At 46.5% G+C, this 25004-nt stretch overlaps 1 protein-coding gene across 10 annotated transcripts in view; it reads right to left on the bottom strand.

The window, feature by feature from the left end:
• Positions 1-25004, bottom strand: part of GNG12 (G protein subunit gamma 12) — a 128853-nt gene that overhangs the window by 17976 nt on the left and 85873 nt on the right. For 2 of the 10 annotated variants that reach the window (XM_064588990.1, XM_054512816.2), the window contains exon 3: positions 16608-16741. The exons of 6 other annotated variants lie outside the window; for them this stretch is intronic. Coding sequence is in view for 1 of the 4 variants with exons in the window: in XM_054512816.2 (XP_054368791.2) it covers positions 16608-16726 (119 nt within the window). In the remaining 3 variants the exon portion in view is untranslated. Of the gene's footprint in view, positions 1-6171; positions 6196-16607; positions 16742-25004 lie in introns of those variants that run through there. 2 more of the 10 variants (XR_010410907.1, XM_064588992.1) reach the window with 2 other exon arrangements.

Genomic DNA, 25004 nt, shown 5'->3' with positions numbered 1-25004 from the left:
CATGTGGGCTACCAGACTGGGGATTAAAAGGCTTAGGACGCCAACAGGATGCACGAAGTCTTGAAAAATGAGGAATAAAAGGCCAATAAACCATGACAGATGAGGGCCTAAGGAGCCTAGGGAGAGGATGGTCAGCGGGGACTTGGGCGAGCAGAGGTGCGTGAAGGATACATTTCTTAAATGAATCGATCCTTGAAGGGTAGGAACTGGGTAGGTGGTGGAGAAGGAGTGGGGAGAATTTCAGAATGGATATCGAGGGCGTACAGAGTGGGTTAAAGCTGACTCTGTTGTGTGAATATGGGAGCCCCCAGAGGTTTCTGAGCAGAAGCGACAGGCATGGGGAGTATCATGGGAAAAAGAACTGAACGACCTTATGTCGGATGGAATAGAACTGGGAGAGAGAGAAAGACAAAATGGACTATTTCCATGGAAGGTCTAGGGGCAGGCAATAGGATAAAGAGCCCAGGCTTTGGGTGTCACTTAGTGTTGCATGATGTTGAATCAATGACTTAGCCTCACTGAACTCCTAGGTTCTTCGTAAAATGGGGTACCAAGAGTGCCTGCCTCGCAGGACTGTAACGATTAAATGGAATCCTACAGAAAAGAGCCTCGCACACAGAAACCATCCAGTGTTATATACCACCACCATCCTCATCATCCTCCTCCTCATCATCATTACCAGGACTTCATCAAACAGAGGAAGGTGACTAGAATGTCAAGAAAGAGCTGGATACAAGAGTAGGAAATAGAACGATCAAGACTTCATTCTTGGGGCCGAATGGGGACTGACAGCCCAGAGGCGGTGGTTTAACACTAGATTTGCAGGGAGTGCCTGAGGAAAAAAGCAGCACGCATCCGAGGTCTTCCTCACATGGGCAGGGACAAGAAGGGCAGATTCCCAAAGGAGCAGAGAGGGGGAGTTGGGGAAGCTGCCCGGACAGGACACCAGACAGCTAGGAAGAGAGAGGGATGTTGGGGAGGGAGGGCAGACGTTAATGCTATAGAGACAGGCTTAGCTAAAAATACATTATACCCAGAAAACATACTAGAAGAATATACTCTAAAATGTAGCCACTGCTAGGTGGAGAGAAGTGGGGGCCTTTAGTGTTGTTTTTATGCACTCCTGCAGCGCGTACGTTTTTATTTTTTCGGTCTCACCAGCTAACACTTCTATTGCATGTCGTATGCTTGCCATTGTTCTGAGAGCTTTACAGATACTAACTCACTTAATCCTCAAAACAATGCTTTGAGGTGGTTACTATTACTTTTCCCAATTCAGGATGCAATGAGGATCCAGAGTCTGTGCTCTCAACCACATGTGATGTTTTTATGATGAAAAAAAAAAAGAATGAATCCCAGCATGTGTTATTCAGAAAACCAGGAGGAGGGGCAAGTTATCAGTCACTTTATGGGGGCACAGGGAGGAGAGAGGGACCATAGCCCATGGGACTGGGGATGACGAAGGGGTTCCAGGGCCCCCCCGGGTGGGGTTGCCACGGCACGAAAGGAATGGAGGTCCAGTGATAAGGGGCACCAGAGACAACTATTAATTCAGGAACTTAGGCGGTAAGTGTGGGGGGCTATTTCAAGAAGTAGCAGTGTGCTGAAGACAAGGACCTCGATGCGAACTTTGAGGGGTGGGAGGATTGTTTCAAAGACGGCTGTCATCTGGGTGTTTTCAAAAGCAGAGGAGGAGCACTGAGCAACCAAGGAGAGTGTGAAGACACTAGCGAGGTTGACGGAGGGCCGGAGAGCACGGAATCAGGTCGGAGCTCCGGCATGAGAAAGGGAGGCTGGGAAGACATAGGAGGAAAAGCAGGGGAGCAGGCACCCAGCAGCTCAGGCCAGGTGAGGGACAAAGGGCCGCCAACCAGAGGTGCACACAAAAAACGCGGGCCAATCTCTCAGGCATCGTGCTGAGCAGAGGAAGTCAGACACAGGAGCATGCACGTGCTGTGCTCTGTCTGATTCCACATGCAGGAAGTTCAAGGCCAAACACGTCTCTGGTGATAGAAACTAGATGAGTGGAGAGGGAGAGAGGAGATGGATGAAGCAGGACGGGCCATGAGTCAGGGGCTGACTATTGAAGTCGGGTGACAGGTACACAGGATGCCTTCTTTCTTGGCAGATGTCAGAAAATTTCAAGAATTAGAAGTTAAAAGTAAAACCCTCTGATCCTAAATACTTCATGGTCTAGAACACGATAATAATTAACACTGTAAGATGAGCTCTGTCATTAAAGAATGGAAGATAGGTTAATTATTGTCTACCATTTCCTCCTCCAGATCATGACATAGCAAGTATGTCCAATGTCCACAGCGCAGAGGAAGTACCTGCCTTTTGAGGAGGCACAGATAGGATGAAAGCAGCCATTATCCGGGCCCTTGGCCCATTTTATACAGCACTCAGATCCCAAAGTTCAACCTGCCAGGAAGCAGTGCTCCCTGCATTCACCCTCAAAACACAAAAGCCTGTGGTCCACATACCCATAACCATTATGCTAAAAGACATCATAGGATACTTAATTTTCCTTTCTTCTTTCATCTCACCTTCTCCCATTAACTACAGCAGGAAACATGTCCTACCTCCTTTCAAACATGTCCGGACTTGATAACTGCTTGGAGGAAAAGCAAAATCTATGAAATTCCTAGGGTGACCGGCAAGATGAACATTCTGTGCTGGCCCTCACAGTTCAAAGTACTTGTTGTTTTGTATGCAGGTTCCTGAAAACACCAAAAATAGAAATACCACACAATCCAGCAATTCCACTACTGGGTATTTACCCAAAGAAAACACAAACACTAACACACCCCTGTTTTCTGCAGCATTATTTACAATAGCTGAGATACGGAAACAACCTAGATGCCCACAGAGAAGATGGATGGATAAAGATGTTGTATATACATACAGTGGAATATTACTCAGCCACAAAAAGAGAATGAAATCTTACCACGTGCAACAAGATGAATGGACCTAGAGGGTAGTCTGGTAAGTGAAAGAAGTCACTGGCCTTGGCAGAAAGTGATAGCTTTGTCATTTTTCCTCTTCCTAATTCAGGAAACAAAAGGGACAATATATTCCTGGGGCTGGGCACACAGCAGGAACTCAAGAAATACTTTACCAATGAAATGATGACACAAGGATCCCTGGCAATATCTTAGGTGAGTGGTAAGGGCCCGAACCCAATGTATATGAACGTCGGAATTTCTGACAAACGGGAATCATGTCACATTACGAAAGGACTCCTTCAGATAATACTTTCCCAGATGTATTATCTACTGGACCAAGAGGCTAAGTCAGAGAAACTCATTGTTTAGCTCGGATTCTAATTAAATTATCCATTAGGAATCCTACGAAACATCTCGAAGTTATAACACTTTACACAACCGCTTCTGTGTCTTGAGCACAGTTCTACTTGGTTTCCAAAATACAGTACTCGTGTGTATACTGTCCTCCTTCCCGTACTTAGGAAAGGGAGGGTGGTACAGACTTTGGTTTTAAAAGCTTCAAAAGCAGCTCCTTCTCTGGCCTCTGGCCTTGGTACTCTTTTCCCCTTAAGGATGGTTACAGCAAAGTAAAATTCTGCCGCTGCTTGCCCTGGAAAGAAAGAAGTACCCCCAGAGGCCTCCACTGCTTGCATCCGCCTGTGCAGGTCGGGTGCTTAAAGGGGGGAAAGGGGCCGCTTCCCAAGGGTAATTCATCTCATGAGTGCCCTTGGGCATAACGTACACTTTCAAGCAAATCCTAATAGTTCATATGGCAATATTAATACCTTTTATTTATTCACATATTTAACTGTGAAGGTACTTAAACTGCTCTAACGCTTAATGAATTTAGGGATTGAACTCCTGAGAGAGATCACAGGATATCAGCATGTAGCTGTCTGTGGCCAAATACGAGTTCCAGAAGGTTAAGTTGATACTATCAAAGGTCTGTCCCTGGGATATTTTCCGAAGTGTGTGAGATTCTCCGGAACACTTTCAGGCACAGTGTGAGTCAAAATAAATGGCACGTGTTTATATTACGTGTAGAAATTACGAGACTGATTTCAGTGGACTGAGTACACAAATGCATCCAAGTCCTACCAACAGCCATTACCTGTCGGTGGCAACACTTATAAATGGACAGACTCCGTGATCACATGACCACCGGAGGCCCGTGCCTTCCCTTACAAATGAAAACCACCCCGAGCTGAATTCTGGAGAAACACCCTTACATGTCACAAGCAGATGTCACCACACGTTTGTCGATCATCTCTGCCTTTCCCCAGTGGAGAATCCGATATTCTATTTCTAATGTGGTAAGCCTGATATAATAATAATGCTATTAAAAGGTGGCAATTTATAAAGTGCTTCCTCCTATACCATCTACATGAGACAGGGTTCAATTACTAAATTGTATTTTAATTTCTCTTTATTGAGAACCTCTGGAATTGAGCCTGCAACTTTATGCAATCAGTAAGTAAGCTATTTTTGCAGATAATTGGAAAAACACTGGAATCCTTCTGCCTCATGAGACTCCTGTTTCTTAGTAGCCTGTCAGGTGCTTCCCCTCTTCATATGCAGTGTATTTTCACTTGTAACAATTGCACATGCTTCTTAAATGGAGGAAAGTATTGTTTTTTCCTCTCTTAAATATAACCCAGTTAATGACATTTTCTTAGAAGCAGATTATACCTGTACTTAAGAGGTAATGTGGAGCAGAGACCACAAAGTGACTAGAAGCCGGATTCCTAATAGGGCTGCCTTTCAGACTCCTCTGGGCAGCTCTTTCAATACACCCACATCCCAACCTCACTCCCAAGCCTCCGGAATTAAGAGTATCAGCGGTAGGTCCTGGCCAAAGTGCATTCTGAGAAAGCTCTGGGTGATGTGGATCTGCACTCTGGAGAAAGGGCCACAGGACTTGAATGTTAGCAGGGCTATTCAGGTACAACACCTGGGTCTCCCTGACTGCTCTATCTGAATTAAGCTAGTGGCCTTGGACAAGTCACTTCCTCTTTCTGGGCCTTGGCTTCCACATCCTTAAAAAAGGGGAACAAGAGAAGTGCTCTGCGCTTCTTCTTTGCGTATTCATTTATTTTTTCTAATTTTTGAATTTGAATGTAGTTCACACACAATATTACATTAGTTGCCAGTGTATAACATACGGATTCAACTTCTGTGTTATGCTCTGCTCACAAGTGTAGCTATCCTCTGTCCCCATACAGCGCTGCTACGGTATCATCAACCACATTCCCTATGCTGTGCCTTTTATTCCCACATGAGTTCTTCGTTCCATATCTGGAAGCCTGTATCTCCCACTCCCCTTCACCCCTTTTGCTCCTCCTCCAATGCCCTCCCCTCTGGCAACCATCAGTTTGTTTTCTGTATTACAGGTCTGATAGTTCTTCAGAACGACTCAAACCACTGGTTTAAGCTCGTGGTATTTATATGGGTGAATAATGACCAGGGCAGGGACAGCAGGAGCCACCAGCATGAACCGGCTAGGTGACAGTAACCACTGCATCCAGTGCTCTGGGAGAATCAAGCACGTGGTGGGAAGGTCAGTACAAAGCTGCTCCTGAAGCCCCCCCGAAGACATTACCACTGGGGAGCCGGCCATTTGCAAACCAAGTGGGTCTGAAAGCTGGCAGGCATACAGGGGAGAAAAGAATGTCTACGGGCGTTGAAAAATAAAGCCATGCCCACAAATACAGTAAGCTCGCTTTTAGCCAGAATGTTCTGGGAAAGGATATCAGAGTAAACTGAAATTTCTGGTTGAGTTACCATGTGTAAGGGCACACTGTCACCAGTTACACAGCCCTGAACACAACTGATGGTTAAGAAGGCACTTCTGTGAAATTCCGTGATTCTAGATAAAGCTGAAGAACTCTTTGAACAAGTCCATTTCTTTTGGCACTGACCCTGCTGGACGGTCCCACCCTCCTGACTCTGCCCAGTCTTCTCCTGGGGGCGTCTTCATGTCCCTGATTGTCCTCTGTCTCCTGGGCTGACATCTTCCCCTGTCTGAGTCCTCCAAGCTCAGCTGTCCTTGAAGATTCTGCCTGAGTGCCTGTTTTTCCTCTCTCCAATCTCCCTTTCATCTGCTCTCAAGGGCCGGCACAGGTTCTGAGACGTCTATGTGGCCCAGGACCCCCATCCCAACAACCTGCCTGTTCCTCAAACTCACCAGAGGTTGGACTCCCCGCTCTTTGACACAGGAGGCCCTTCTCTGGATTTGGCTTCTCAATCTCCCTGCAAATAGAATAGCCTTTATTCCAGTTACCTAGACTCAAGACTTTAGTTCTGAGACCATCCCCTTGTTCCTTGACATCTGAAGAGGGGACCAGTCCTTACAGGTTCACTTCCTGATCCACATTTCCCTCCCTGGTGGCCCTGCCACTGACCTTCCAGTCAGGCTGTCCCCCGATGTGTGCTAGGAGATGACACTTGCCGTTCTTGGTTGCCCTGAGTTCTCCCCCAACAGCTGTCCACCTGTCAGATGGCTGGTGGCGGGCCAGTAATCCTAGATAATGGCAAAAGCTAATCAACAGATAGGAGCTTTCGGGCTCCGTTGGAGGGTGGTTGGGAATGAACAGCCCGGAGCAATACCCGGGAGCCTTCCCCTCTCTCTCCCCTGTCGCAGCCCCTAAAAGGCAGACTCTAAAGATTCCCAAGGCTCCTCGAAACACAGTATGAGGCCGCTGCTCTGAGCCATCAAAAATACTTGGGCCAAACAAATCTTCTGAAATTCAGCTCTAGTCACATGATGCTCCTCAAAAACCATCAACTGGTTGGTGGGAATGGAAACTATGGCCATATTCACTTGGGCGGAACAGTTAACACATGGCCGTTCTAGTCCTGGGTGAATACCAACAGAAATGTGTTCACCGAAAGACATGCATTAAGACATTCAGAGTGACACCATTCCTAACAGCCCCCAAATGGAAACTTCCTAAATGACCAAAACAGGAGAATAACTCACTCGATGGAAACTCCACAGCAAATGACAATGAACAAGCTTCAAATACATGCAGCAGTATGGATGAATCTCACACACATAATGTTGAGTGAAAGCCAGATTCATAAAAGAATAAAAAGGAGTACATACCACTGGAGTCCAGTAAGTACAAAAATGGGGGAAACTATATGCTGTTAGGCATCAGGCTAGAGGCTACTTTTGAAGGGGAAGGTAGCAAAGGGGGCAGTAGGGGGCTTTTCCAACTGCTGGCTACATGTATGTGTTTAGCCTGTGGGTCGGGGGGGGAACTTGTGATCTGGGTAAGTAGCTGCATAAAACCACTGACTGCCCCCAATTAACTTGAACCAAATGCAACTTCCACTGTGCCTCAGAAGCCCATTACAATTTGGCTCTAACCCACCTTTCTGGTCTTTTCGCAACTCTTTTTCTTCCCCCCCCCGCCCCCCGCCCCGGGGAAATACTGTGGGTATTTACGTTTTCTGGGGAAAGGGTCCATAGCATTGATCAAAGGGGCCACACGATCCAAAAGAGGAAAAGACAAATCCTCCTCCTTGCAGCAACCCAAATGATCTCTAAATTGAACTCTGTGACTCGCTTTGTTATTTTTGAGAAAGCCCCAACCCCTCCCAGCTTCCCCTGCGAGATCCCACCCCTGCTTGCAGGTCAAGTCACGTTACCTCCACTACCAAGTCTCTGATCATCCTCTACCCCAAAACTACCCCCTCCCTCTCTCCCACAACTGTTTATCAGGGTCTGCTCTGACCCTTCAGTAAGCACCAAGCGTTTACAAATAAACAAAACCTCAAGGAGCTTTCAATCCAGGAGAGGGAAAACAGATGTATCCACAAATAACTTCAAGCAGAAAGAAGCATCGGAAGAGACAGAGAGAGAGAGGTCGGGCGATGGGGAGTTCAGGATACACAGTGATTCCTTGTGGCTGGGGGAAATCTGGGGAGGCTTTGTGTAGGAGGTGACACAGCTTTGCACCGCTGGAAAGAAAACCACACCCAGGGCATAACACAAATGAGCTGGACAGTTCAGGTGCTCCATTCAACCTTCAGATTCCAGGTCTACGCCTACACGTTTACCATTCTGAATGATTGGACATCTGGAGGAAAGCTCTACAATCACAAAGGAGAACGTTTAAAGTTACTTAAAGCCCTTCGGGAAGTGTGTGGGGGGAGTGGTATTCCCACCCTGTGTTCTTAAATAGATGCGGACTATTGCTGGGGGGCCCTCAGCATGAAAGGGACTCTTCTATCATCAAAGTCTGGTTTGAGCTTAGCACCCAGACCGTGGAACCTGGGAGTCCAGCCTCACCCTGGGCCCTGTTTCCTGACATCGGTGGCATCTGGGAAGGTGTGGGAAAGAGGATTGTTCGACTTCTCAGGTCCCTGGGTTTCTTTATCTATCAAGAGGGGATTTCTGGGACAGCAAATACTCTGAATGCTGCAAAGAAAGGGGCTCTGCCTCCAAATCAAAAGAGAAAGAGAAATCACCCCCAGCACGGAGGGTCCCTGGGCACAGTGCTGCTCATAATAAAGGCCACCAGGCGGCTTTTCTTTGCACATCACCACCTTTTACCTTTTGAAGCTCTTCCAGTTGTTATCACATCTCTCAACCACCCCTGTCAGTAAATTCTCTGTCCAGCCAGTGTATGAGAAAACGGAGGCAAAAGGAAATCTGAGGATTTGCCCACGGCCCCTGGGACTTGAGAACCCCAGGCACTGGGGCTCCTGATTCTCAGACAGCCCCCCCCCAATTCCGTCCCAGGCTCTCTGATCACTTCCACCTGGGTGGGGCTCCAGGGCTTGGGGGAGTAGCTTCCACAGGGAGCGAGGACTCCACAGAGGTGACCCAGTGCTGGCCCTCCTGGCAGGGGTGTCCACGTCTGGGGGAGCTTGCGGTGCATCCCTCCAGTTGGTCAGGGCCTGGGTGATGAAGGGGCCTTATCACGGCCCAGGGCAATGCAGGGGGAGCTGAACTCTGGAGGATCTGAGCAGCTCGTGCGGCTTCCCTGGGGAAGGTGGGGGGAAGGAAAAGCAAAACTCAGCAGCGCCGTCTGCAACTGCACAGGCTGGGAAGCCACATGCTGCGGAGGGTGTGCTGCTCTGTGACTGGACTTGGCCCATTTTCTGGTCTGGTCTGGATTTCCTTCCTTCTTACTGCACAGCCTCCCAGCCAGTCAGGCGACACCCACAATTAGCCACCGCTACTCAGTCTCGCCCTATTTGTGGAACTAGCTTGGGTATTTGCCTTTTATTATATTCTTCCCCTTTTAAATAACAAAATGAATATGTTGAAACATTCAAACTACATGCACGAGAACGGAATGAAAAGTTAAAATTCTTTCCTTCTAATTTCACTCCCAAGAGGGACCCACTGTGCACAGTCCTTTTCTTTCCTTGCACACCTTCTTCTGGCCTTCACACACATCCTACACACGTATATGGTTTTTTAAACAAATGGGATATTTACATACAGTTCTGCAAATTACTTTTTTTCACTCAACAATAAATATATTATGAGCAACCAGCCTTGCTCATACGGAGGGGTTGGTACATTTTTCTAATTTTCTCGTTCTGAGACACCTAAAATTTACAGAAAGAACACAAAGGGCAACATAAATATATAGGATTCATTTTTTAAAATTTAGTCATTTCTGCAATTGCTCTCCTCCCCCCCCATGGACTGCTCCCTAATCACCCTGGGAGTCACGGCAGGACCAACTTCAGAACATGCTGGGGAGGGGAAGCCCTAGACCCCACTGACTGATATCTGTCTGCTGCAGGACGTTCTGAGAGGTGGCCCAGGCTCCGGTGCCCAGAGGCTGAGTCTACAGAATTTCGAGACTCCTCACCCACATCCACTCTGCTTAGAGGGGCTCTTCTGGTTAGCTGCCGGTCACAGGAGGAGGGGCAAATTCAGTGAAAGTGCAATGCTTTGCAATTGTTTCCCCTTCTGGAGACCCAGGGGTCAACGGTTTGCAAGGGCAGCTGTCTTGTTTAAATGGGGAACTGGAGTTCCTTTCTCACCAGCACATTCTCCCGGCAGATTCTGCCCAGGGCCACCCACAAGCATGTGGATAAGCCAGATAGCGGTCCCCCATCCCAGGAGCAGTGCCTGCCAACCCTGACTCAAAGGCTGAGGGACCCAAGCCCCGGTCTGAGCTGCTATCTGGGCCAACCAGATGGTGAGGGACAGAGAGAATCCGGGGCAGCTAGAGAGAGCACCACGGGGAAGAGTTGGTCCCTGCCCTTGAGTCCCAGGATCTGCAGAGAGAAAGAGGGAGGTGGGAGGGCGTGCCTCTGTGATGTGTTTTCTGAACATGGTGAAACAGCATTTTGGTTGTGGTCAGACCCCACAGGTAGCATATGTTTTGATTCGTTCTGCTACATTTAGAACAGCGAGTACTTCTCTCCCTGCACAACACTCTTCTGGTCCTGTAGAGCACCGACTGAGTGTTCACAATCACCCTGGGTGTGGGAGAGTGCTAGCTGTATTTCCCTGTTAGAGGGGAAAAGTGAGGCAGAAGAAGCTAAATAATTTACCTAGGTAGTAGCAGACATGGAATCTGAATGCTTACCCCTCGGGCCTTCCGACGCTCGTGTGACGCTTCTCAAAATATGTTTATGACTTAATAGGCATATATGGAAATAAGGTTCCAAGTCCCATGTATTTTGGAAAGCCCTTGTTGACACAAAGATAAGCAGCCTTCTTTCATGCAAAACTTCTAAAATGCATTTATGATTTGCAAGAGGCATATGGTTTGCAGCATTTCTCCCAATTATGTGAACGTAGAAATGTTTTCCTAGGAACATCTCATGAGATCAGTGTGTTCTGCTGACCACACTTGGAATAAATGCTGGCAAAGGGAGTGGTGGGAACAGAGCTTAAGTTCTGGCTCTTGCCATTTAACTAACTTTGCGACTCTGGAAATGGCTTAACCTGAGCCTCAGTTTTCTCATTTGCAAAATGGGAATAATAGCAGTTTATACACTTCATGGAGCCGCTGGGAGGATTAAGTGCATGAGCAAAGTTCTTAAAATGGTGCTCGGCTCAAAACAGTCAATAAACGGCAGCTATGAAAATGATGATCAAGAATACTAATTTAAGAACAAGGGAATTATGAAAATCCTATTAAAAGGAGCAGAGAATCCCCAGAAATATTATCCTTCTGAATGATGTTCACCAACAACAGTTCCTCCTGACAGAAAGACTTGAAAAATGTTTGCACAAAGGAAAATCCTGAAACGCCATAGATTGCCTTACCATTTCAAGAGAAGGAGAAACAAGGGAAAATGTTTTCAAAAAGTCGTTCAGACAGCAAGTTTCCTTGGCAAAGAGGTTCTCTGATACTGTAACACACGCAGACCAAGGACACCAGCCAATTCCCTGAGCACGAATGCAAACTGAGACATCCTTCACCAGCAACAGAGCCAGGTGCTGGACCCACTGCATCAGGGGAAAGCAGGGACATGCACACTTTCGGGGGCGGGGGGATCGAGTCTTGTAACTGAACTGAAAACGGCTTGGCACCCACAGGATGTCTTTCTGTTCCCGTCTTACGGAGTGACTCATGCATCTGCCATTTCGCTTGTAGCCACTGTGGGAGAACTCTGTGCAGGAACTCTGCCTCCACAAAAGGCACCCCCTCCCTGCCTGACACAGCACCCCCCACCCCTTCCGGTCATGCCTGCCAAACATATGACAGTTGACAAACAACACACCAAAACGTGCCCCCTCCCTAAGCCCCACCAAGCTGCCTTGGGAGACACTGCTGCTCCCTGAAGCAAGAGGGGAATCCAAGGACAGAGCCCAAGGGTCCACGACCCGGGGCACCTGAAGTAATTTGCTCCCAGTGGGCCAGCTCTGCACACTGGACTTGCTTCCTGTTGTGCAACTATGTAAATGAACCTGTGTTGGACCAGCTGCACCGCGTGGCAGGGATTTTGAGTAAGGAGCCACCTCGGCAGCCTCTCGGGGGGACTTGTGCAAACAGCCCACAGGCTCAGACTTGGGATGCCAACCCCAGGAGTGGGGGCCCCTCACAGGGCACCTCCTCCTCTGCGGGGGAAACTGCCGTGAGTACGGACAGGCCACGTCCTGGCAAGCACAGCCTGGGGAAGACAGGAGCCAAGAACATCAGGAGATAGGGTCTGAGTTGGAGGGTAACTCCAACCTAGGGGGCTGGACTCTGGGTTATACTCAGATTAGTTTTTTTGGGTCCCTCAGAGGCCCTATGTGTAAGATAAGGGGGAGTTGGTCTCTTTCCCCAGGGCCTCTGTGCCAAATGTATGTGCTAACTAATGCCCCCAGCAACACTGGAAAGGAAGTGTCTCCCTCCCCATTTTGCAGATATGTAAACTGAGGCTTGGAGGAGTGAGCATGGCCGCAGTCCATACAGGTGATGGTGTTGTGGAGCCGGGATTTAAACTGAGAACTGTGGATATTCAGATGTGTTCCATCCTGAAATTTGACATGGGCTAAGCTTCCTTAAAGTGATGTTTGCGGGTGCCTGGGTGGCTCAGTTGGTTAAGCGACTGCCTTCAGCTCAGGTCATGATCCCGGAGTCCCTGGATCGAGTCCCGCATCGGGCTCCCTGCTCGGCAGGGAGTCTGCTTCTCCCTCTGACCCTCCCCCCTCTCATGTGCTCTCTCTCTCTCATTCTCTCTGTCTCAAATAAATAAATAAAATCTTTAAAAAAAAAAAGTGATGTTTGCAACTAAAATCGAGTCTTAATTTTTGACATGAGAATTATTCGCTTGGTACATGATCTATGGCACATTAAAAATTTCACTTTCCGGGGCGCCTGGGTGGCTCAGTCGGTTAAGTGTCTGCCTTCAGCTTGGGTCATGATCCCAGAATCCTGGAATGGAGCCCCGCATCGGGCTCCTAGCTCAGCGGGGAGTCGGCTTCTCCCTCTCCTTCTGCCTACTTGTGCTCTCTCGGGCGCGCTCTCTAAAAATAAAATCCTTTAAAATTTTTTTTTTCACTTTCCTTGACCCTTCTGGGACTGTTTATTCTTTCACACAGCCAAATAGATTGTGTCTGTGAGTGGATTTTGAAATTAGCGAAAGTGAACTCTAATTACAATTCTCATATTAAATCATTAGCAGAATAAATCACCCAAATAATTCCATGGCTTGATATGAATGATGTTCTAAGGCAATACCTCGGTTATTGTTCTGAAAAAAGTTGGTGCTGAGAGACAGAATAGGCATAGGCGTGGTAGAGAGAGCTTCCACCCAGCTTAGGGTCCATGGAGGCCCGTTCATTAATTAGCTGCTTAATTTATTCAACTCACTTAATCCCATCCCTCTTCCCTTTCTGCATCAGTAAAACAAAGGGCCTGGATTAGATCCCCATTTCCCACCCAGTTCAGTAAAAAGACTCCTTTTAATGGACAAATGCTCACTGGACTCTCTCCCCTCCAAAAACAGTTGTTCTTTTGGAGCCTGTTAGTTATGAGAACACATCATGACAAAAAACTAGCAAAAGTGTTGTTCTCTTTTATTAATTGCAACATCTTCCTATACTTGGACGATAACAGCGCACGGAGGTTCAAGACATTATTGATTCAGCTGATTGTCAATGCAAGGCCCCTGTAAACACTCTGATCCCTGGCAATAAACTGTCTACTCTCCTTACCACCCTCTGTCCACAGATTTTGAACTTTTGCATTAAATGGCCTCAAACGTTCCTTTCAGTGTCCAACTTTGATGTTATCACATGCTAATTGTTTCTTTTTTTTTTTTTAAGATTTTATTTATTTGACAGAGAGAGACACAGCGAGAGAGGGAACACAAGCAGGGGGAGGGGGAGAGGGAGAAGCAGGCTTCCTGCGGAGCAGGGAGCCCAATATGGGGCTTGATCCCAGGACCCTGGGATCATGACCTGAGCCGAAGGCAGACGCTCAACGACCCAGGCGCCCCTCACATGCTAATTGTTTCTTAAGAAACTACACACCAGGTTTCTATTTTTTGTTGGGAATAATAAAGCAAATTTTCAGTCAACGATTTTGTTTGGCACTAAACCACATTCACTGCATTTACTCATCAGACACATACCGAATGCCCGCGCTGGGTATACAGAGGTGAGTAAAACAGAGACGGTCACTGGCTCCCAGAGCTTTCGTCTACAGTAAGGCTTTCCCACAACCCCGAGCCCTCCCCCTCTTTGTATCTCCAGCTTTAACCTCTCCCTGGCGGGGTCTGGCTTCTAACACCCACCTGCCAGCTCAGCATCTCCATTTGGATACGCACTGGACATGCATCTCCAACTTAACACCTGGAAGGTTACCTCCGGTTTCCTTCCCCTCCGCTTGCCAAAATCCTTCCTCCCTTGGCATTCCCCAATCCCTGAAATGGCACCATTTATCCAATGCTCAGGCCCCAAATACTTGGAGCCATGCTGGTCTCCTTCCATGCCCAGCAGTTAATCTGGGGAGCAAGTGCTACGGGCACCACCTACAAGAACACATCCTGAACTCAGCAGCTGGTGATTGCATCCACGCTCCCAGCAGGGTCCAGGCCACACTCACCTCTCCCTTTCCCATAGCTGGCCTTTCCCATTTTTCCCTTGCTGCCCTACAGCTTATTTTATAAGCAGCAGCTGGAGCAAAGCCTTCTAAATTTAATTTAATCCCATCACACTATTCTTTCTGCTCAAAACCCTTCAGTGGCTTCCCATAATTCCCGGAATAATTCCAGGGTCTTAGCATGGTTTAGGAGACCCTAGATCTGGCTCCTGGCCACTACTCCAGGCTCCTCTCCCACTCTCCCTCTAATTCTTGTGGTCAACTTGCTTTTTCCATAAACGTGCCAGGCCTGCTCCCACCTCAGGGCCTTAGCATATGCTGTTTCCCCTGCTTGGAGTGCCCTGCCCTTACATAGGTGTACGGGTTATTCTCTCTTTTTTTTTTTTTTTTAAAGATTTTATTTATTTATTTGACAGAGACACATAGCGAGAGCAGGAACACAAGCAGGGGGAGTGGGAGAGGGAGAAGCAGGCTTCCCGCAGAGCAGGGAGCCTGATGTGGGGCTCGATCCCAGGACCCCGGGATCATGACCCGAGCCGAAGGCAGATGCTTAACGACTGAGCCACCCAGGCGCCCCCGGGTTATTCTCTTTGTTTTTTTTTCAGGTTTCTGCTCACATCCTTTTTCTCAGGAAGGCATTCCTTGATTGTCCTGCTTAAAATAGCCACCACCCTACCCTACCTGTCCCTTTCTTTCTCCTTACTCTGCTTCAGTTTTCTTCTGAACATGGATCACTGCCTGACATTACATATTCTGTGTGTTTTTTGCCTACCTCTGCCCCTAGACTCTGAGCTCCATGAGAGAGAGGTCTTTTTCCAGCCTGGGTCGGTTCACCCCTCCTCAGGCAACCTGGTCATCTCCCGCTCCCGGGAGGTCACCATATTGATGCTGAACTTAAGACGCCCACCTGGCCTAGTGTCCCACAGCCCAGAACTCCCGGGCTCACGGAATCCTCACAGAATCCTCCCGCTCAGCGTCCTGAGGAGCTGGGACCACAGACACACACCTTCGCACCCGACAAGGTCTTTTTCAATGCTGTTTGCCCAGCTCCTGGAACGGTGCCTCGTATGCATGTGTTGAGCGAGTGACTGAGTGACAGAATACCATAAATACCATTTCTTGAGTGTGTCTCAGGTGCCAGCTTCTGTTTTCACTTTATCTCTAACGCACACACCAAGCTAACAAGGTGTATACTCTCACAACCATTGCGAGGGCGAGGAAACGCACGCAGAAGGTGTATGCGAGCTGCCTGTGGTCTCACGGCCACTGACTGGAAGAGGCAGGGTTTGAACCTGGGTTGAAGTTGCAAACGTGAGGTAAGAAAGCTGAGGAAATGGCAGAGTGTGGGGGCTCGGTGACTCTGTTGGGTGGGCCTGCGGTTAGTGGGATGCTGACGCTTCTGTGAGAAGGAGGTCACAGAAATTATTCCAGCAGCCACTGGAGAAGTAATCCCAAGTCCTAAATGGATGTGGTGGTGATGGTGGTGACGGGGAGCTCCGAAGCCCTCGCTGCCCCATGGCTCAACCAGTCCTCGCCACCCTCGGGCTTTCACACAAATCCTGTCTTCCACCAGTTCCTGCTCACGTCGGCCTCTTCCTCCCTTATTCGTAAGAGGTTCCGGCTTTGCCCTAACCCCAACCCAAACCCTAAACCCTAACCCCCAAAGCCTGGTCTCTGCCCACGTGTGCGGCTCTCCTCAGGGCCGACTGACAGTTCAGAGGCAGGTGGAAGGGGCCCAAGGGAGATGGGCAAGGTGCCCCAAAGGTAGAATGCCAGCCACCCCTAGCTTTGTGCGTGGGCTAAGGCAGAACCACAGTGAGACGCTATGGGCAAGTTAAGGCCTCCGCTCAACAGGTTCTGAAACCCCATCAGTGCCCTCTCCAGGAATGATCTGTGCTTGTCAAGCTCAAAGAGACAGAGGCACCAGTGGGCTCGCTCCTCCTTGCACAGGGCAGCCCTCCTTGGGATCAGGTGCTTCAGGAAGGATGCCACGGGAGACAAAGGGAGGCTGCCCGGGGAGCACGTGGGCGAAGCAAAGAGAGGCGAGTAGCAGCGAGATGGCTCCGTTGGGCTGTGGTGAGGCCCGAATGCCACACTGACCCACCTCTCCAGAGACCTCAGATCCAGCAGATCTCTGTCTGGACGATGCTCAGTAACCGTCAACTGATTCTTCTCCCTTTCAGACTCGAGGCAGATCACCTGCTTTCCAGTAACACACTCCATCCTGTGAGAAGGGAACTCCAGGGACCACAGTTTCTGTTAATACTCAGTCAGGCCATGATTAGAATTCCGGGCCTAGCTCTTCCTGCTCTGAGATCCTCTCCCTCAGGTGACATCTAGATGGTCCATCCCCTCCCACTGTGCTCAGATTTTTGTCAATTTAAGTCTCAGAAGATCATCTTAATTCTAGGCTCTGCTGGAAAACAGAGTGAATCTCTACAACCTCCTAGCCACTGACCACCAATGTACAACAGAGTTGTTACACAGGGACCAGCATGATCTTAATTCAACCTAGGTTTATCAGACACCTGCTGTGTGCCAGGACCCATATGAGGTACCAGGGATAGAGCAATGAGGGAAGGTTGGCATTACACAGGTGACAAAAAGTGTTGTGGATGTTGCATGGGGGTGTGCTCTAATGCTGGGAAATCACAGAGCAAAGGGGCTCTAAGTGGCCCCAGGCATCAGGGATGGCCTTCCAGAAGTGGTGTTTAGAATCTATGCCTTGAGGCACCTGGGTGGCTCAGTCAGTTAAGTAAGTCCGCCTTCCGCTCAGGTCTTGGTCCCAGGGTCCTGGGATAGAGCGCCCACATCCTGCACTGGCTCCCTGCTCAGCGGGGAGCGTGCTTCTCCCTCTCCCACTGCCCACCCCCCGCCCCCGCTCGTGCTCTGTCTCTTGCTTTCTCTCAAGTAAATAAATAAAATCTTTAAATAAAAAAACCCATGCCTTCAAATAAGGAGCCCGCTTCAGAGTTGTCTACTTGGAAAGTTAGAGATTTACTCCGAATGATCCCCCCCATTGCTAAGAATATCCAGCAGATGAGTTTCAGTGGGAGGGAAGTGTTACGTTTCCACTCTTGTACACTAGAGCAAACCAGAGCTGGCTATGAAGCAGACACAGTGAGTTCAGATAGTCCAAGTCCAAATGGCCTGCTTAATCTAAGCCTAATGTGGCCATGAACGCCACTGTGAAGCTGGGCAGTAGTAATAACTCTTCCAAAGTCACTTTTCAACCCTCTTCAAAATGGGTAAAAAAAAAGTTCCTATCTTTTGAACCAATAATTCTAACCCAGGGAATTTATCCTAAGGAAATAATCCAAAGTATAAGTCATGTGCATAGCGATATTTACTGCAGTATTATTTGCTGAAAAGTGAAAAATGAAGAAAAAAAATAAAAATTCACAAAACATAGAAGTGGATAAATGATGGTATGTCAGCAAGACGGAGCATCCTATTACCACTGAAGGTATAATTTTGAAGACTGTATCGCTATATAAAAATGTTTAGGACATTACATTAAGGAAAACATCTGCACCTCTGCTACTCACAAGGTGTATAAAGATTATATATGCAGATGGACAAAGAGTGATTAGAACATAGGAAGATGAAGTTGATTTGCCTAGATAGGACTATGAATGCGCTTTTGCTATTGTTGTTTGAGCAATAAAACCAATGAAGAAGATAACAAATAAATATAATCAAGTCTCCCGTATTTCTTCCTCGCTCAGCGAGAGCAGAGGCAAATTACTGCCTGTGGGCCAAATCCAGTCTGTTGTCAATTGTTGCAAATAAAGTTTTATTGGCACATGGACAGGCTCTCTTGATGATGTATTATTCATGGCTGCTTTCACCCAATATGGCAGAAGTGAATAGCTGTGGCAGATACTGCATGGTCCACAGAGCCTGAAAGAATTACTATCCGGCCCTTTATAGAACGAGTTTGCCAATCTCTGATCTAGAGTAAGGAAACATTACGGCTTCATTCACAAGTACCTACCAGGTACTCCACAAATATGGACAAATAAACAGGGTATCACCTGTTTCGTACTTTGTTTCCTTTGTTTGCAAAGAGGGGAAATATGTGAGCCCCAGCTTGAGGGCCAACAGCTGGTTCTCAGATTTTGGAAGAGCTGGGATCACCCCCAACAGGAACTTAGCACCAAAGTTACAAATTGCTCTTTGATTCCAGCATTCTTAGAGTTTATAACAATTAAACTAGCTGCTTGACATTAGAACAGGTTATTGAAAAAGTACTGTATTATCTAAGGACAAACTCTAAAATCAGGGCAGCAAACTCTAAGTCAAAACTCACCAACTGGCAGCAGGAGGGCCAGAGTTGGCCCTGCAGACCTGTTTTATTTGGCCCGCAGATAATTAAACACACACACACACACACACACACACACTGTGCCAACATTTAGAAATGGAGAGTTTTCATATAAAAATCCAGATATCTGGCTTGTTTACAGAGAACACATTCCCATATGGTTGCTGAGCTGGGGCTCAGGAGCAGACAGATGCTCCGGGGAATAGATGGGTCTCGCTCCCTGCTACACGGTCCACGGTCCTGGCCTGAGTCCTTCAGCATCTGAGTTTTTGACCATGGGGTAAAAGATCTTCTGGAAAGTTGTTCCAATATGTCAAGCAGGTGGTGGGACAATGACAAGCTTAGGAATCAAAAACTTCCAAGTCCTAAGATAATTTCAGTTCTTTCTCCTTCTCCTCGTAGAGGTGGCAGGAATGAGGGATAACTGGCCAAACATAGATTCCCCAACACCCCTTCAGAAATCACTTGAATACAGGCAGTCACGAAAAAACTCCTTCACAACAACACGCATATCAAGAAACATTTTATCCTCATGATCCCAGTCTCTGTTTATTACCCCTGACTATGCCCCAAGTGCCCAATCTTTATTCATTTATTACCTCTTCTGGAGGTAAGCCACTCTACTATATATTCACAAGGAATCTAGGAATTCTGTGATCCTGAGGACTTGATAAGTTCAGCTGAGAAGAAAACACCCACACAGACCAAAGAGGTCCTTACTGCTAACAGCTCTAACTCTGTGCCAGGTACTGTGTTAAGAGCTTTCATCCTCACATCACTCCAGAAGATAAGGATGATGATTATCTCCAAAGAGGAATATGTTTTACAGCCTTAAATGACAGAGTCCAAAGAAGCTGAAGTAAAAGAAGAAAAACAGTGCAGAACAAGGTATACAACGTGACAGATGCTACCTAAAAAAAGAAATATTTTTAGTTACAAATAAAGTCACTACTCTTCAGTGAAAGAATGCTAGCAAATTACCCCGTGATTGGTCTCGATGTCAAAGAGTGCAATTTTACACTCTTTGGAACATTCAATAATTTTTGGTGGTCACAGACATACATTCTTTAATAATAATAGCTAATGTTTATTTTAATGTTTGTTAGAAAAAGATAATTACACACTAGAGCAATGGTTTTCTGGATGATATTGCTTAAGAAGGAGCTAACTTAAAAATCCAGTCAAGAAATGAGCAGAAGACATGAACAGACATTTCTCCAAAGATGACATCTAAATGGCCAACAGCACATGAAAAAATGCTCAACATCACTCAGCATCAGGGAAATCCAAATCAAAACCACAATGAGATGCCACCTCACACCAGTCAGAATGGCTAAAATGAACAACTCAGGAAACAACAGATGTTAACAAGGATATGGAGAAAGGGGAACCCTCCTACACTGTTGGTGGGAATGCAAACTGGTGCAGCCACTCTGGAGAATAGTATGGAGGTTCCTCAAAAAGTTAAAAATAGAACTACCCTACGACCCAGCAATTGCACTACTAGGTATTTATCCAAAGATACAAACATAGTGATTTGAAGGGGCACATGCACCCTAACGTTCATAGCAGCAATGTCTGCAATAGTCAAACTGTGGAAGGAGCCAAGATGCCCTTCAACAGACGAATGGATAAAGAAGATGTGGTCCATATATACAATGGAACATTACTCAGCAATCTCAAAGAATGAAATCTTGCCATTTGCCATGATGTGGATGGAACTAGAGGGTACTATGCTAAGCAAAATAAGTCAGTCAGAAGACAAATACTGTATGATTTCACTCATATGTGGAATTTAAGAAACAAAACAGATGAACATAGGGGAAGGGAAGGAAAAATAAAATTAGATGAAAACACAGAGGGAGGCAAACCTTAAGAGACTCTTAACTATAGGGAACAACGTGAGGGTTGCTGGAGGGGAGGTGGGTGGGGGAATGGGGTCACTGAATTGGGTGATGGGCATTAAGGAGGACACTTGACGTAATGAGCACTGGGTGTATACGCGCCTGATGAATCACTAAATTCTACCCTTGAAACAAATCATATGGTATATGTTAACTAAACTGAATTTAAATAAAATAAATTTTTTGAAAAAGAAGCTAACTTGAAACCTGAGTTAACCTGAAATAGACTTAAAGAAAAGCAGTAAACATATGATATTAGATGCCATACAGGTATGATAAATACTCTGACAGTGGTATGCAAAATACTTGTGTTTTACTCATTACAAAAAAAAAAGAAGAGTAAAGACACAAGCTGTCTACTTATTAATCAGAAGAACAAAGGTCTCTCTGTTCGTGAAGGGCAAAATTCAGAATACTGCTGGGTTCACTAAGGACAGCGTCTCTGGTTGGTGCTATGACTGAAGCCACTTTCCAGGGTCTGAAGGCGGGAAGGAGGTGGGGGAGCTGGGCAAACACAAAATGCTGTCCAGTATTTCAGGAATCTGAATCTTGGGTTCTCAGCATTAACATTTAGTATGTATTGTACCTAGTACCTGAAGCAGAAGCAAGGTGGTTCTTGCCACGGCCAGCCGGGTAGGCCAACATTATCAAAACACGATTACATAAAGCAAAATGCAACACATTTTTGCTAGCAATTAATGAAAACTGCACCTAATCCCATGGCACGAATATTTCTGTCCCGCAGTTGAGAGACTTTGTCTTTGTGGCCGGTACAGCCTGAGGCAGCAGCCAGAACGTGAGCCCTCCGCACGGCTGGCTGGATTAGGAAGGGAGGACAGGCCAGAATGCCGCTGGGTAGAAGCACCCTTTGTGAGGTGAGGCCCCAGGGAAAGAAGACAGTTTAGGTTTACTCCTATCTACCTGTGTTTGAATTTGCTTCTTGACCCTGTCACCAAAACAAAACCTAGAGACAAAAAACAAAACCCCAAACAAGCAAAAAACCCCACAAAAAAACCACCCCCCCCAAACAAATGGAAAAACCCCCAAGACCCATACATTTTTATTTTTATTTTTATTTATTTATTTTTTTTAAAGATTTTATTTATTTACTTGAGAAGAGAGCAAGAGTGAGAGCGAGAGGGCACAGAGGGAGATGGAGAAGCAGACTCCCTGCTGAGCAGGGAGCCTGACAAGGGGCTCGATCTCAGGACCCCAAGATCATGACCTGAGCTGAAGGCAGATGCTTAACAGACTGAGCCACGCAGGTGCCCCTTTTTTTTTTCTTTTCTTCTCTTTTTTTTAAAGATTTTATTTATTTATTTGAGAGAGAGAATGAGAAAGAGCGAGCACGAGAGGGGGCAGGGTCAGAGGGAGAAGCAGACTCCCCGCCGAGCAGGGAGCCCGATGCGGGACTCGATCCCGGGACTCCAGGATCGTGACCTGAGCTGAAGGCAGTCGCCTAACCAACTGAGCCACCCAGGCGCCCTAAAACATACATTTTTAAAACTTCAGAAAACTCAATGAGCAATTAGTAAAGTGGCTGCAAAGCTTCTGGCAGCAGGAGCTAAGGTATGAGGCAGGCCAGTCATCTAGCTTTCTTCCAAAGTATTGCTCCCTGGGAGACTTGGGAACATCAGCTGGATGCTACATAATTTTCTGGAAATGTATCCAGATGGAGAAAATGGTATTTCCCTATAAGGAGAGTACTGAAAATGGCTAGTACTGTAATAATGTAATAAGCCACTTTAGGTGTGTTTGTGAGAGAGAAGGGAGGTAGTCCCCAAAGGACATTGCTTGAGTGATGAGACCACTACTAAGGATAAGCTCAGAGGTATTGACTGGGTTCTTAACTATATACCAGGCACTGTGCTAAATGCTACGCAACGACTAACTTATTTAACCTTCACACTAATCCTATGGGGGCACCTACTATCATCCTCACTTGACGTAGGGAGAAACTAAGGCACAAAGAAATTAAGTCCATTGGAGCTAGCAAGTGTCACAGTGCTGGGATCTGACCCTAGGTAGATGAGCTCCAAACCTTTGCTCTTAAATGCAGGTCCCTCAGCTGCATTCTGAGCAAGATGGTTCCAGGTTAAGCAGCAGGGTTTTTGAACTGCCCACTGCTGCATGTGAGTCTAGAACCCAAGCCAAAATTCTCAGGGTGTCCAAGGAAAGGCAACAGCTACCAGGGGTGTTTCTTCTTCCCTAGGCCTCACGTCCTACTCAGACACCTCTTCAACTAATTGATTTTCAGATATGTAAAGCACGTTCATGGACAGGGATGCCAATTTGTAATCTGCGGAGAGCCTGGATATCATAGTGCAGCTTTACAGAAACGGATGGAGACTGGAGACAAGGCTCGGGTCCGGAGGCATGAATGTGTAACCACCACCCACTGAGGGGCTGCGAGGACTCGGGTGTTTTTGTGAGGGGCTATGTAAATACAATCTCCTTTCATCGTCACTACAACCCAATGAACTATGCATTAGTCCCATTTTACAGATGGGAAGAATGATGCCCAGAGAGGTTCAATCATCTGTGCCAAATCCCACTCCTACTAAGGGGTAGATCTGGGATTTGAACCTAAGCTTCTCTAGTTCCAAATCTTCCGTCCCTCCTGGCATATTGCCTAAGGGAATATGTGATCCCATTTAGCAGCCTGGAGTAGTAGCTAAGTTCACAGACTGGAGCCAGGCTGTCTGGCCTTGACCAGCTTTGCCACATCTGAGGTGTGTGACTGAGGGCAAGTCACTTATTATCTCTGTGACTCTTTCTTCATCTGCAAGATGTGGGTAACAACTGTACCTGTCTCTCAGTTTGCACTGAGGAGTGAATGAGTTAATATTTGTAAAGTGTTTAGAACCCTGCTTGGCACATAGTAAATATTACATAAACGTTGTGAAATAAATAAAATACAAGTCTCTCTTATGTGGGCATCTACACACAGCTGATAAGCCAAGCAGGAGGTAATGGATATATCATCAGTGGAAGATATATCTAAATCTGCTTTCCCAGGGGCCAAGTAGCCAGCCCATCATGGACGCTGGCTGTGGGACCCAGCAGGCTTTAGATCTGAATTGCTGAACTGAAAGAATCCATTTGGAATAGATTTTAGGCTTTAGTCCCAGATCTGACAGGAATTAGCTGTGCAATTTGGAGAAGGCACTGTATTCTTCTGGACCCCATTTCCTTCTGTGTTAAAACTGCTGGGCCCATCATGACCAGGACATGTGGCACAGGGAAAGAAAGAGGGCAGAAACTGGCCCATGTGCCCTGGGTTCTAGTTCTCCCACAGAGGAATTTTGTAACTTTGGACAAATGGCTTCATTTCTTTGAATTTTAATTTTCTCTCCTCAAAGATGAAGAAAACGGTACCTGTCCCTCTTATCTCATGGGGTTAGGGAAAAATAAGAAAGCAAATTTGAGAACCCCTCTGCAAGGACTGTTCTACAAGAGCATCTCCTATTTTTGGGTAATAGGTGGACACTTAATAAATAAATATTTGTGGAAATGATTCGATCACTTACCATGGTCTGGAATAACCCCCTTATTACTTGTCTCTCTGTCCCCTTAGGATCTAAGGTCTCTGAAGGCAGGATATCTCTGTCTATATCTCTGTACTTGGTAAAAAGTAAGCACTTAAATATTTATTGATTGCACTTGTGGAATGTAGTAACACATGAATCAATAAATAAATGACTTTGAAGTAGCATGAAAAGCCAACAAACAAACAATCAAAAAACAAAAAACAAGCCAAACTGACCTAAAGATTTTAATTAAAGCCCGAAGTACAGAGAAACAGAAGGGAAGATATGCAGGTATAAAGCTCTCCTGTATCACCTGACTCCTCTGAATTCTTTTCTTTGGGGAATTGGTTTGCTCGAGGAATGGCAGAGTTAAGATGCTATAAAGTGGTTAAATTAACATACTCAGCAGGTACACTGACTTTCTAAAGCTGAATACCAACTGGGATAATTAAAGGCCAGAGCCTTCTCCTTCTTTAAAAATTGACTCCCCTATAAACTACCTGCTGACAAAGGCATAATTAAGTTGACTCCTGTAAGAATACATAAGGAAACTTTTCTCCTCCATTCTTAATTAAAAAAAAAAAAAAAAAAAGTTTCCATTCCCCAAGCTCAATGAGCACTCAAATCCACAATAACTAAAAGGAAAGTTACAAAACACTTTTTGTTGTTCTTTCTTCTTTTTTTTTTAAATTAAGCCTGCAACATCCTTTCTTCCTAGTAACCAATTCGCCAGAGGTTTG

This window comes from Mirounga angustirostris, unplaced genomic scaffold (assembly GCF_029215605.1).
Source record: "Mirounga angustirostris isolate CCGP_5_RB_7025 unplaced genomic scaffold, mMirAng1.0.hap1 SCAF_4, whole genome shotgun sequence".
In the NCBI taxonomy this organism is placed as follows: Eukaryota; Metazoa; Chordata; class Mammalia; order Carnivora; family Phocidae; genus Mirounga; species Mirounga angustirostris.
This window is presented reverse-complemented; position numbering and strand designations above follow the sequence as displayed.